Raw genomic sequence first — 13,174 nt, forward strand, 5'->3', positions numbered from 1 at the left:
CAATTATAGATACAACTACCAGTAATTAGATGTTATTGAAGTTAATAGCAAGCCTAACAATTGCGGCCCATGCTCCTTGCCGTCCCCTCAGTGACACCCCGCCCTTCCTCCCCGCTGTGGGGGAGGGGGAAGGGCGTTGGCGTGGATCACGCATGCGCGGCGGCGCCGGTTCGCGGGGCTCTTCATCCAACCGTCTCGCGGCTTCTTGTCTGGCGGCTCCGCCCCTCGCGTAGGCGAAGGACAAAGTCTGTGCGCCGTGCCCCGTGCCAGCCTCTGCGGGCTGAGCAGCGCTGCGCGCCTGCCGCCATCTTAGGAGGTGAGTCGGGGCGCCCGGCCGGCAGGGCCCGGTGTGCGGCTGGGCCGCCGAGCCCGTGCCGGGTACGGGACCGCCGGGTACGGGACCGCCGGGCCCTGCCTGAGCGAGGCCTCGCCGCCCCATTCCGCTCTTGTCGCCCGCCTCAGGTCGCCATGTTCTCGTCCATCGCGCCGCTCGCGCGGCTCAACCCTTTCTACGCGCCTCACTTCCAGCTGTGTCAGGATGGGCTGAGGAAGCGCGCGGAGCCGGCCGAGGCGCCCACCACGCGGCGGAGCCTGGCGGCAGCGTCCGCCTCCGAAGGTGAGAGAGGGACGGAAGGTCACGGTGCGGGATCGGGCCTGTGCCCGTTGGGACGGGGAGCGGTCGCTGCGGGACGCGGGCGGGGACGGGCCGGCGCCGGGCCTACGCGCGGCCGCTTGGAGGACGAGGAAGGGCACGCGAGGGGGAGGCGCTGGCGGCCCCTTCCGCTCCACGGCGGATCGCGCCGAGCGGCGAAGGACGCGAGAAGGTCCCGGATCGCAGCCGTGGTGTAGGCCCCGCTGATGGCTGCCCTGGGGCTGCCGGATCGCTGCTTCGGGCTCGTCTGAGCCTGTAGGCCCGTGCTTCTGACTGCGGAGAAGACCCCCGAACATATATGCGTCTAAAGCATCCTTTTTTTGTATGTGTGTGTGTGTTTTATTTCTATCTGGACATACACGAATGTTGAATAGCCTGCAGCTATTCTGTATTGTTTTATTTGATTTTTCTCCTTAGTGCTTCAATAGATAGAGGTGCATAAGAATGCTGTGAAAAGACACAGTGATGCTCCTTAGATTTAAGGCCGAGACCTTCCTGTGTGTTACCTAATCACTGCTGTGACTTCCAAAGGTCAGACCTACCGGTAGTGGAAGTAGATGTGAAAACTCATGTTCCTATATGCTGCCTATAGGAAAATGTTTGCCTGCTTTTATTAAAAATTCAATCCTATAAAAGGTTCTTGATAGGATTTCTGTTCTAAAGCCCTGTAATTACTGAAGTCTGTTAGTGCTGTTGTGTGAACTTCCACGTAGCACTTGAAAATGACAGAACTGAGTGTTGGGTTTCATTGAATTTAAAAGAACAAACGTTGGCTTTCAGTAGTGGTAACTTTGCTCCTAGCTAAATAAAGCCCTAAATCACCATTCAGCATGCTAAATATATCCTGTATGAGCGCTTATTTCTTGAAAGCATTATGTTGAATCTTTATCCATTTTGTAGGTAGATAAAATCAGAGATGATATATATGTTTCTTTATTTGTTCTGCGTTTTCATTGTTTCAGTTATTAATTGTTACCCTTTTGTTCTGTGAGAGTAACAGAAGATATCTGAGCTTATACAAGGTCACACAAAGTCATTAGCAGAACCCACAAGACCTTTCAAGTTCAGCTCAGGGCATCAACCATAACGCAGCTATTGGAATTTGTCCTTGTTAATGGCTCAGATCTAAAATAAAGACAACAGCTATATTACAGCCAGGGTTATTTCACTTAAGAGTGTAGACGTGTCTTTGTGCTGTGTATTTATATTTGAGTAGCTTTAGGGCGTTTGTTATAAGTCAGTGCCTAGGTACATGAGTATGTCTTTCCTGTAATTTCCTCTGCTGCGATGTTAGCTCATTCTTTCCTCAGGTAACAGTTTTTAAGGAGACTTGGTTACACTCTGAAACAGAAAATAAGGTATCTACTATGGTTGTCTTTTCCTAACATTGCTCTGCTGCTGTAAATATACATACACAGAAAGAGTGTAAGCCAGCCTTATAGTGGCTTGGTTTTCTCTGCTTTTGAACCAATCAGACTGAATGTCATTGTAATAAAGGAGATATTTAAAGTTCTGCTTCCCTTTGGCCTCTACAATGCTCTGCCTTACTGAGGAGTGTAATTTTTTTTTTTAACATTAAATGAGGGTGGAAAAGGTAATACAAAAAGGCAGTTGAGGTATCTTGGCAGCATGGGAAGTACAGTACTGTTGCTGAGGGCCGAAGATGTGGTTAGACAACCGCCCTAATTCAGACCTGGAGTCTTCTCTGATTACACTGCATAGAAAACTTCATTTGTGTGTAACCAATCATTTTGATGAGTTTTAAACAAACTATTAATGCCATCTGGAAGGCAGACAGCTTAACCATTGTATTTAGAGGTATGTGCAAGTTCTGGACTAATGTATGTACAGATTTGGGCAGTATCTCAGTTTAAAAAATCTCTTAGGTTATACATTATTCTGATTGTTAATTGGTTCCTGTCTTTAAGTTTCAGCCTAATATTTTATCTGTGATTATTAATGCGGTGTTATTTAAGAATAAAGAGGAAATGACTTTTTTATTCATGGTTAATTTTGAAGAGCAATTTGAGAGGTAAACGTGATGAAAAATCTGGAATGTTTTGGGGAAGCTCTTTTACAATAGAGAAGTTACGAGCTGGCTGAACCTGTCAGTGCTAATGGGTGATTAACTGATGGTGATGAGCATAATTGGGAACTTCTGTTCATGTGCATGAAGAAATGTATTTAAAACATGATGATTTCATGCAGAGTTCTATATGGAGCAGTTCTAGTTGAATATCTATTGATGGCATAAGGTCCAGAAGTTTCTTTGTTTAACCTTTTCTATTAGTGTTATTAAACCTAATAAAATTAAGAAATTTCCTTTAACAGAAGCTGTTTAAATCTCAAATTCTGCATTCGAAAGAAAAACTCATCTACATGAAGGATCTGAAAAATACCTGAAAAAATATCATATAAAGGAAAAAAAGCATTCAGTTTTTATCTGATAGATCTGTGTGGTCTTCACCATCAGTATTAGTGTGAGAGACTTTAAGACATAGTATTTAATTCCCTTAGGTTGGAGGGGCTTAAAAGAAGTTTAGTCTCTAAAATAATAAATGCTTCCTTTGCTTGTTTCCTTGATAGATGCTGCAGCCTTGAGTCCCAGTTGTGCTAGTAGTTATGGAATTATCTTCCGTGACATAAATACGCTGTGAGCTGTAACCTTTTTGGTTTTTGTTTTATTTTTTTCAAACAATAAACTGGAGTTGAACAGCCTAGAATCCAATCTTGACGATCCAGAAGGTGTTAAGTTAAAACTAAGCGATTATTTCTAATATAACATTATAGTTAATAGTAAAGCATGGAAGATTATTTGGATTTAATAATTTGGAGAAAACAGCACTGGGTCAATTTTGTTTCTTTTCAGATCTTCGTTACAATGTCTGGTTGATTGATGTGTAATTTTTTCTTTCCTAATTAGAATACAGCTGTGAATATGGCTCAGGCAGATTCTTTATGCTCTGTGGTTTCGGTGGGATTATTAGCTGTGGAACGACACATACAGCACTGGTTCCTCTAGACCTGGTTAAATGCAGAATGCAGGTTTGTTCTGCATGCTGTGAAATTGATAAAGTGTGTTTAGTGTGAAATAATTAATCTACTAATGAAATGGAAGCTGAAACTATCTCTTGGACGTCCTTGTCCAACAATGCATGGAGTTTATGTAAAAGCATGGTGTGTCTTTATTTTTTGCTGCAGAATACAGTTGTGAATATGGCTCGCTCAAGTTTTATGCTCTCTGTGGCGTTGGTGGGGTCCTAAGTTGTGGCCTGACACACACTGCTGTCGTACCTCTGGATTTAGTGAAATGTCGTATGCAGGTTTGTATTAACTCAGACGTTTCTTAAACTTTTTCTGTACGTAGCCAGTGTAACAAGAGTTCATGTACCTTTTCTGGATGCCACACAGCAAATAAATTGAACACTGATTGTCAAGCTTAGTGCTGTGAGGTTAACAAAATACCACGTTCAAGGGAAGCAGAGTCATTTAGGCTGAGCTGGGTAAGTTAACTATGTTTGAGATAAGTTTAGCTTACTGTATTTCCAAAACAGCACCCACCACAAGGTTATTCTGTGCTGGCTGGTGGGCTGCTCTGCACAATCCATGTGTGTCAAAAGAAGGAATTTCTGTCATTAGTGATTTGAAGATTTAATTACTTTTTTAACCTGGAGTGTCATGCATGAGCAGTTTGAGCCATTAACATTTTGGATGTTGCTGCATGATTTACAGCTTGGATGGATTCTAATGATGACATTTTCAGTATAAAAGGTAGAACTTTAAATTGTGAGGGTATCAGTATTTGTCATCTAGTTTCCTTGTAGAGGTAGGAGTGGTTTTTCACTGAACTGAAAGGAGTGAAACCTCATTGCACTTAATTTACGATACTGACTCCAATGCTAAAATAATGTGGTAAACATCCGTGGGTAAAAACAGAGTAATGGATTTATTCAGGCATATCTGTGCCTCAGGAATGAAACAAATTAAAGCACACTTCTAAATCCCTGGAAATGTACCGAAGCTATTAATGCTTCAGTATTGTATAGACTGACACCAATTCTGAAAGTGGAAGTTTTGTAGTGGTAGAACTCCTGAAATGTGGAGGAAACTACTAATTAACCAGAACTGCTAATCACACTAGGAGGACTGCATGTGCTGTTCTTTAAAAGGTGTTATTATAGAAGGCCTTCAGCATTATTTACAAGGAGAACGGGTCCTTAAATTCTGGTCTCAAATTAATGATTTTGTAGTGCAGTGGGCAGACCCCTGGTGCATCAGATGCAGGCAGTGTGATGCCTTTTACAACATTTGGATTGAGGCTCAACCTCAATCTCTATTGCTGCCAGTAGGAGAAAAGCTGTAGTTGCATACTTCTGTTGTTACAGGCAGAGTTTGTCATCAAAAGCCAAGATAGGGAGTTTGACATACACAGTCAAAGATGAGCTTCTTGGGAAGGAGGAGATTGACCATGGGTAGAAAGGATATAGCATCGTAAACAGTTCTTAAGCCTGATTGCAAATTGGGTTAATGGACAGAAGGCCTGAGAGTCGTGGAGTGCTGCATATATCACTGGGAGCAAGGCCTCATAATTCCTAGGCTTCAGCTGTTTTGTAGGTGTGTTTTACTTGGGCTTCTAGTCCTGGGCATCTTATGAGATGAGGTTGGTTATGCTTGCTCTTCCTTCTATAGCACTTAGAGTTGCAAAGAGAAAAGGTTCCATTTGGCTTCCAGTGTGACCTTGCAAAACCTGTCAGCATTTATTTTTGTACAGGTCTTATAAGAGAGCGTGTTATTAGTTCCCCCTAGATTCTCCAGGAAGTAAACTATTTCCTGCCCTCCCATGCCCTTCACACGAACATAGTCTAGTTTTATGGGACCCAGTTAAATACTCAATGTTCTGAAGTTTTGGGTCTTTTAAAATTGACATGTTTAGGTAAATTAGTTTTCATTTAGACAGTGGATTGGCTGCATGTTTTGCTCACATATCCTCTTAGAAGACAGTCAAAGGACATCTTCATCTTCCTGAGGAAATGCTGGATGATAATGAGTACAAAAGGCAGGTGGACCAAGTATGCCAGAATGCCATGCTTCAGAGTTCCTGTTAAATGAATTGTTTGCTTTCATGTGAAACATATAGTCTGTCTGGCCTTTATTCTCAGATCTGGTACTGTCTTAGTCTCATTGTTTTGAGGGATCAAACTAATAATGGACAAATAACTTTTTCAGTTTAAGAATCGGGGGAATCTTCAGACTTTGTGTAGTTGTTACACGTAGAGTTGATGAGATTACTGATTAATGCTGTCAAGAATCTGATTTAAACAAAATTATGCAAAAATAGCACTGTCAGTGTTAGTAAATCTCTCCTATGTACAAAGTCTTACTTATGATGTGGAGAATAATATAAAGCAAAATTGAGGCTGCTTGGTTCCTAAGTGTTTAAGAACATACTGACTGTTTAAAGTTAGAGTTTGAGACTAGCAAGTAATCCCTGCAGTTACGTTAGTGTAACCTTGTGATTATGTTGTCCAGAGGAATCCAGCTGTGTGAGGAATTCAAGAATGTTCTATTTCAAATGGAGATGTGAGAAGTCATAAGCTATGTCCAGCAATTAACTGTCTGTTCTGTTTAGGTTGATCCACAAAAATACAAGAGCATCTTCAATGGATTTTCAGTGACAGTCAAAGAAGATGGAGTTCGTGGCTTGGCTAAGGGATGGGCTCCAACTTTTATTGGATACTCCATGCAGGGGCTTTGTAAATTTGGTTTCTATGAAGTTTTCAAAATCCTGTATGGCAACATGCTGGGAGAGGTAAGCATTAAGTGCTTTATGTGAAGCTGTGCATCAGCAGCATAATAGTACTACTTGTAGAGAGGAATTGGGAAAAGTACAGTTCCTTAATGAAAATGTGTTTAAATTCACTTTAGGAAAATGCCTATTTGTGGCGTACTTCATTATATTTAGCTGCATCTGCCAGTGCAGAGTTTTTTGCTGACATTGCTCTGGCTCCAATGGAAGCTGCTAAAGTTCGCATTCAGACACAGCCTGGATACGCTAACACCTTGAGGCAAGCTGTACCTAAAATGTTTGGAGAAGAAGGCATTTGGGCGTAAGTTTTTAGTGTTTCCTTATTTTTTTTATAATGAAGAACTATTGCTAAAACTGGTAGTGCCTTTAGCTTGTATTACGTGTTAGTTTTTATAGTTCAGGATATCAACATAACACACTTAACATCAGGGAACCTGTGCTGAGCTCGCTGTTAGTTCCACATGCTCCTTAGATCCATCTTTGTGAGTATCTTTGTGCTGAGTTCTGCTGGATAACTTCAGTTTCTAGCAGTTCCAGTCAAAGTTGCTCAGCAACTTTTTTGGTTGTACAGTCGAAGATGCTTGAGTCATTGGCATGTGAGAGTACTCTAACTGCATGTTAGCTTTCTGTTCTGGTAAAAGTGACTACAAATACATGAGTCATTTACCGCTATCAGGACATGGCTGGTATGCAGACATTGAACCTTGCTGCGCTTGTAGTAGCAGTACTTCATTATTGCACTGCATTGTGATCTGAAAGGGATCAGTTAAATTCCTGTTTTGCTGTTTGCAGGTAGTACACAGAAATGAATAAAGGAAACGTGTTCCTGTTCCATAGGTGTTGTGACAGTTTGACCTTGCAGTGTCAATCTGTTAGGAACTGTTTTAAGATAATGATTTATTTTTTTCAGATTAGAAATACTCCTTTAGTACTACAGATAATCAAACAGTTTCTTCTCTTATTAAGTTTCTATAAAGGTGTTGCTCCGCTATGGATGAGACAGATTCCATACACAATGATGAAATTTGCCTGCTTTGAACGTACTGTTGAAGCTCTCTACAAGTATGTTGTTCCCAAGCCGCGAAGTGAATGTACAAAAGGAGAACAGCTGATAGTCACATTTGTTGCAGGATATATTGGTAAGAAAACTTTAAATCCTGCACTTGAAAGCCACATGATTTTCTCAGTATCAAGTAGATGTAACCAGGGTGGGGGAATTTGCATGTAACTTCATCATGTACAGGTGAAAAGCCTGGATTCAATCTCTGATTGGCTTGAATAAGCCTTGTAGTAGGACAGTACTCTTACCTATTCCCATGTCTACTATGTTAAAGTCTTAGTTTAGAAAGAACAGATGGTTCAAACAAGGAAATTTGCATCTTTGTGAGGCTAGGAAAGAAACAGGAACATTGAAAGAATGGTAGAGAAATCTGAGTGGAAGGGTGATAGTGCATTTCCTAAGATTCATAATGAGATTTCTTCTGGCAGAAGGGGGTATGGGTTGTTAGCTGTTTGAGCTGTTTCCCGATAGTCATGTAACCCTAATAAAAACAGATTTCTGCAATATCAGTGGACTCAATGGATCTCCTGTGCAGTTTATTAGTGATCTAGGGAAGGTGTTAATTCATTTGGTTGTATTTAGTGTGTACAGTAGTGATACAATTAAAGCACCGCAGAAGTAATGTTAAATTATTCTTTCAGCTGGTGTGTTCTGTGCGATTGTTTCTCATCCTGCTGACTCCGTGGTGTCTGTGTTGAACAAGGAAAAGGGCAGTTCTGCTTCACAGGTTCTTAAGAGGCTTGGATTCAGAGGTAAGCGCAAACCTTTGTGCCTTGTGAGTTTAGTGTCTGTGGTCTTTTGTGTTCTGGAGGGGATTTCTTCTTTCCTGGTTTCTTTTGCTCATGGTTTGTATTTTGCTCTGCAGGTGTCTGGAAAGGTCTGTTTGCCCGTATCATCATGATTGGTACCCTGACTGCACTACAGTGGTTCATCTACGATTCTGTGAAGGTTTATTTCAGACTTCCTCGTCCACCTCCACCTGAAATGCCTGAATCTCTGAAGAAGAAGCTTGGTTTAACTCAGTAGACAGCTCATGGACTGACTTTGCTGGCTGTCCAGTGATGAGTTTCATGAAACTTTTATATATTTGACTATGTGGAAAACAAACTCCTATATGGTGTCATTATTGGCTGTACCCTCATCTCATATGAGGGTTTAAATTCTACCACTGTCATTGCCTGAAATAAATGAGAAACAGAGTGCTTAGTGTCTGTTTACTACCGCATATATAAGCTTCATTTCACAGCAGCAAATGCCTCAGATAATTCCCAAAGTAAAAAAAATAAAAAATAGGCCTTTCCTACACTTCAGGAATTAGAATTGTGAAAGAACAGCAACAAAATAGGCCTTTATTGTTTGCGGAGGGGTGCCAAGAAACCCCATGCAATATTGCAGAAACTAACTGCAGTTGTATACTTTTATCAGTCCTGTTTAACCTGCCTATAGGAGCTGTTACTGTAAAACAGATCAACTGCAGTGAATGCAATAAAAATGCAGTCTGAGAGGACGTCCCAGTTATGGCATCTGTGTTATCCATAGAGTTCAGGGGGAATCTTACAGTACTTGGAACTCTCTGCATTGGGGTGGTCACTGCAATGCAAATTATGCTTACTTGACTAATTTCTGCTTCTCTTGGCTTTGAACTGCACCAAAGATGATAGTTGTTTTAGCTGTACTGTGGAATTAAATTGCAGCAGCTACTTTAACAAAAGCAAAGCTGATGTAATAAAGTCTATCAGAACTAAACAACCACTGAAAGATAAATTAAAAATGGCTTGTCTCTTCTTGTAGGGATTGAACACACCAACTTCTTAACTTTGGTATTTCTGTAGTTTGATTTATCTTCCTCTGCCGCCCCCCTGCCTTCTTTTTTACTCAGTGAGGTTAATACTGAGTTTTGGTTGAACCGTACGTGTCTGTGGGTCTGATTTTGGACCTTAATGACTTGAAGAGATCTAAGCTTGTAGGCATGCGAGGAGAGAATCTTGAGAATGTTTTATTAAGACAATGAATTGTATTTGTTTTCAGTATTTAATGTAAAAGATGAGTATGTTGCCTTTTGAGTTTCGAGAAGCAAAAGTTGAATCACACTGAGTAAAATTCAGAAAATGCCTAAGAGTGTATTAAGGGTTCATCATCTCCAGCGTTACTTTGTTTGCTTAGTAGAGCTGGAGCGTGTGTCCTTTTTGCTAAACTTCTGTATGTTGCCTTTCAGCGTTCAAGCTGGCAATGAACGATCTACTCTGTTGGAGTAGCATAAATAGGTTGACCACAGCATCCTGTTGAGGTCTGATATTCCTGCTACCTTTTTACATAGCATTGAGATCCCCGCCACTTGGAAAAAGCCTCTGGCTTTCCAAGATTTTGGGGTGGTGATGCTAGACAAGCAGGCTAACCTTTATTTCAGTTTGCTGCCTTTCTAAGTGTAGACTAAAATCTAAAGCTCTTTCCCTTTTCCAATGACACTAAATGCATTCTTTGAGTGGTTGGTAACTAACGGCATTATATGACAAAGTCAAATCCCCTAAGTCTGAATAAAACACTTGCACAAAGTACCTTGGGTTGAATCTCAGTGGTAAAGGTTACATACATCTCACCCCTTTTCCTAGCTTTGAAATTATTTAACAAAAACATTTTGTGCTGCTAAGAGTTTGTTCATAGGAGAGCATTAACTGCAGACTTGATTTTACATAAGACCACTGATGCTAACTCAATTTTAGAAATTGCCTTTTATGTGTGGTTCAACTTAACGACCTCCCTTGTGCGCTGAATAGCATAGTTTGTGTAAAGGCATGTGTTAACCTACTGGGCTTTACTAAAATATATTGCAACTTCTTTCTAAAAGCTGGGAAAGCAAACCACTTCTATGAGCTCCTAAGGCTGGCGGAAGAGTAAGACAGAACTTGCTTTGTATAGCAGGGTAACCTGACTGCAACGTAAGCCAATGTTAAGCCAAATTTTCAAGAATTTCCCGTCGTTTCATGGGTGGCTCAAAATCATGCAGTTTTTCTCTGGAAAGACCTGGGCTACCTTTATCAAGGTCAGTCTGAGATAAGACTACTAAGAACCATAGAACCACAAGGTTGGAAAGGACCTAAAAGATCATCTAGTCCATCCGTCCTCCCATTACCGTTGCTACCACAAGCCACTAACAGTTAGATCTCCTTTTCTTTTGTAACTGAGAAAGGAATAATAAGGCTTAGTTCTACTTCCACTATTCTGTTCCAGTGGAAAACATAAGAGGAAGCTGCTAAGTGTTGATTTTCAGCCATAGGCTTGTTTGGATGCTTGAGGTGCTTTAACGTAGAAAATGCTATTGCGCAAAAGGTCAATCCACTGAAACTTTAACAGCTTCAGTGGGAAAGTGGTGGTATTAAAATGTATTTAAAAGTCAACTTTGTCATTAATAAATGTGCTTGATAGCATAAGGTGTAGTATGTTTTCTCAGAGGAGATGGGTGGGAGAGCCACGGTACTTTAGATGGGCTCAGTTGTTCTCTATGGGAAAGGAGCACTCCTGGAACCACATATAACTGAGGTAACTTCAGAACAATCATTAAACCCAAGAGTGCTTCGTAAAACATGGATCACATGTATGCTGCTTCTGTATATTGTTTTATGAAGGGGAAAACATACTTTATTACTATTTATGAAGCTTAGATCTGCTTTCTGGTTTAAAACGTACTGTCTATATGAATTTGGAATAAGAACTTTCACACCCTGTGCTTGTATTAGATTGTACTGCGGATCAAATACGCTGATGTTGCTAATACATGCTGGAATGCTTGTTACATATCATTTTAAACTGGGCTATAATAATACAAATAGATGTAATTCATTTACATTTCTACATGGAAATGTAGTTCACAGTGCAAACAATAAATCCTGATTTTTATAGCGAATGTGAGTACCTCTTGGACAGATGAGCTCAGTAGCTACATGGCCTTGTTGCAGGATATGGTTTCTGTAACTTGAGTGATGTGGGACAAGTATCACTATCAGAATTCTGGCTGTGTTGGTGTTCCGGTGTCTTAGAGCAAACTTCAAGGTTTACTAAAGGCAATACAGCAAGCAAGGTACAGAAGATTGGGAACATAAAGCTAAAGAGAAAGCTGAAGATAGATATTTTATGCTTCAGTACTGTTTTATTGTACAAAACATACAATTTATTAACTATAGCACCTGTCGCACTTTGGAAGACACAAATATGGACAGAAAAACAAGGTTTTTTGCTCATATCATAGCTTGTTTCCCCTCAAAATCAGTATGATTTTTTCTTTCTGCTCTCTTAAAAGAAAGAAGACAAGTTCCAGTGTGCTTCTAAACGAAGCCTTTAAATGCTGTCTTTCTTAGCACTACTCATGATGGAGTAACACTCCTCAAACACTGCTATTCTGAAGGCAATGTCTTTTCTAGTCATCAGTTCATGTCTGAGATCTTGGCTATCTCATCCGTCACACCTTTGATCTCAGTCTGAACTCTTGTTAGATTGGTCAGCTTCTCATTCAGTAAAGCAATTTCTTTCTCCCGTCGTAACACATCCTCAACTAATCTTCCTATTCTCAGCGTTAGGTCACTTATTAATGGCTCCAAGGTGGCAAAATCCTTTTTAAGACTGTACATCTTGGGTTTTAAATCGTTCGCAAAAGTAACCGTCTTCAGAACTTTCGCTCTGTCTCCTTCCAGATTCAGAAGTCTATCTGAATGTTTGTTGAAGTCACTCCTCAACTCAGACAAAGCTGTCTTAATCTGTTCAATTTTTCTTTCATTACTGGATGCCAAGCTTTGTAGTTCCGTACTTCGGTCAATGCTGCTGGTAATCAGGTCACCTATGTTTTCTATGGTCTTCTTTTCACCTTTTTCTACTTTATCTTCTAATGCTTGCAAAGACTCCGTCAGCGTGGCCACCTCTGAGACAAGGCCTGAAATGCGTCTTATGTCAGTTTTCACTGTCACAATCTTCAAAGTTACATTTTTGGCTACGGAAGTTGCATTCTCTTCAACACTTGCAACTGCATGAAGAAGGGCTGTCAAATTCTTCTGCAGTTCTTCATTCTTTTTAGCTATGCTGCTTGACCACGTCGTCATTGTATAAATGTCTCCCTGTAGACGTCTTATGTGAGAAGGTACCTGAAGATTTTCCAGCTGCTCCATTAAGTTCAACGTCTTTTCACACTAGAGGGATACAAATACAAATACATGACAAAATTTCTAACTTAACAACAATCATCACGATTAAAGCTATGCTCCAACTAAACACTTTAGTATTATGATGTAGAAACTGAGAGCTAAACCCTGTCTTTAGGAAATAAGACATTTGCTGCAAGGCAGTTAATAGATTGCCAATTCAGTACAGCAACTTTTCTTACTGGCTCTAATCCTAACTTCAGTACAATGAAACATCTGCTTGGCTGCTAAAAGCTACTAGTACAGCAACTTGGCATGTAGAGAGCATTAGAACTGAGAAGATTACTGAATTAAAAGTAAGATTAGCCATAATACTGACTTTTAAAACAAACAATTGCAACATGCCGCTATTCTTTAGTTAGAACAGCATTAGACAACATAAAAACTGGGTACTGTTTGCACAGTAGAATATGCTTGTGAAACAAAAATGCTCTTAAAACATTTCAGTCTGGAATAGTACTTCTAATGGA

At 40.5% G+C, this 13,174-nt stretch overlaps 2 protein-coding genes and 1 non-coding gene across 4 annotated transcripts; 2 read left to right on the forward strand and 1 right to left on the reverse strand.

Annotated features, from left to right (window-relative positions):
• Positions 1–182: 182 nt before the first annotated feature.
• On the forward strand, positions 183–9,025 carry SLC25A3 (solute carrier family 25 member 3). 2 transcript variants are annotated; one of them, XM_015858977.2, is made up of 8 exons: positions 183–316; positions 463–616; positions 3,576–3,697; positions 6,282–6,461; positions 6,578–6,759; positions 7,425–7,597; positions 8,160–8,270; positions 8,384–9,025. In XM_015858977.2, the coding sequence occupies exons 2-8, from the start codon at positions 469–471 to the stop codon at positions 8,542–8,544; spliced, it is 1,077 nt and encodes a 358-aa protein (XP_015714463.1). In that variant the 5' UTR covers positions 183–316; positions 463–468; the 3' UTR covers positions 8,545–9,025. The 2 variants fall into 2 exon arrangements, with proteins under 2 accessions (XP_015714463.1, XP_015714456.1); XM_015858970.2 differs by lacking the exon at positions 3,576–3,697 and adding an exon at positions 3,854–3,975.
• Positions 6,917–7,157, forward strand: LOC116652824. Its single transcript, XR_004306043.1, has one exon. It is a non-coding gene; the product is annotated as a small nucleolar RNA SNORA53 (small nucleolar RNA).
• A 2,613-nt stretch (positions 9,026–11,638) lies between the features above and the next one.
• On the reverse strand, positions 11,639–12,959 carry LOC116653330 (inhibitor of nuclear factor kappa-B kinase-interacting protein-like). The gene has a single exon (XM_032444084.1). The coding sequence runs from the start codon at positions 12,669–12,671 to the stop codon at positions 11,937–11,939; it is 735 nt and encodes a 244-aa protein (XP_032299975.1). The 5' UTR covers positions 12,672–12,959; the 3' UTR covers positions 11,639–11,936.
• Positions 12,960–13,174: the final 215 nt, after the last annotated feature.

Source organism: Coturnix japonica, chromosome 1 (genome assembly GCF_001577835.2).
Source record: "Coturnix japonica isolate 7356 chromosome 1, Coturnix japonica 2.1, whole genome shotgun sequence".
In the NCBI taxonomy this organism is placed as follows: Eukaryota; Metazoa; Chordata; class Aves; order Galliformes; family Phasianidae; genus Coturnix; species Coturnix japonica.

Bases quoted from the DNA above. Each gene is read 5' to 3' on its own strand.
- SLC25A3 (XM_015858977.2), top strand. From the start codon at position 469: ATGTTCTCGTCCATCGCGCCGCTCGCGCGGCTCAACCCTTTCTACGCG. The intron at 3,698-6,281 runs GTTTGTTCTGCA...TGTTCTGTTTAG, and splicing joins TGGTTAAATGCAGAATGCAG to GTTGATCCACAAAAATACAA. The intron at 7,598-8,159 runs GTAAGAAAACTT...TTATTCTTTCAG, and splicing joins ATTTGTTGCAGGATATATTG to CTGGTGTGTTCTGTGCGATT.
- LOC116653330 (XM_032444084.1), bottom strand. From the start codon at position 12,671: ATGGAGCAGCTGGAAAATCTTCAGGTACCTTCTCACATAAGACGTCTA.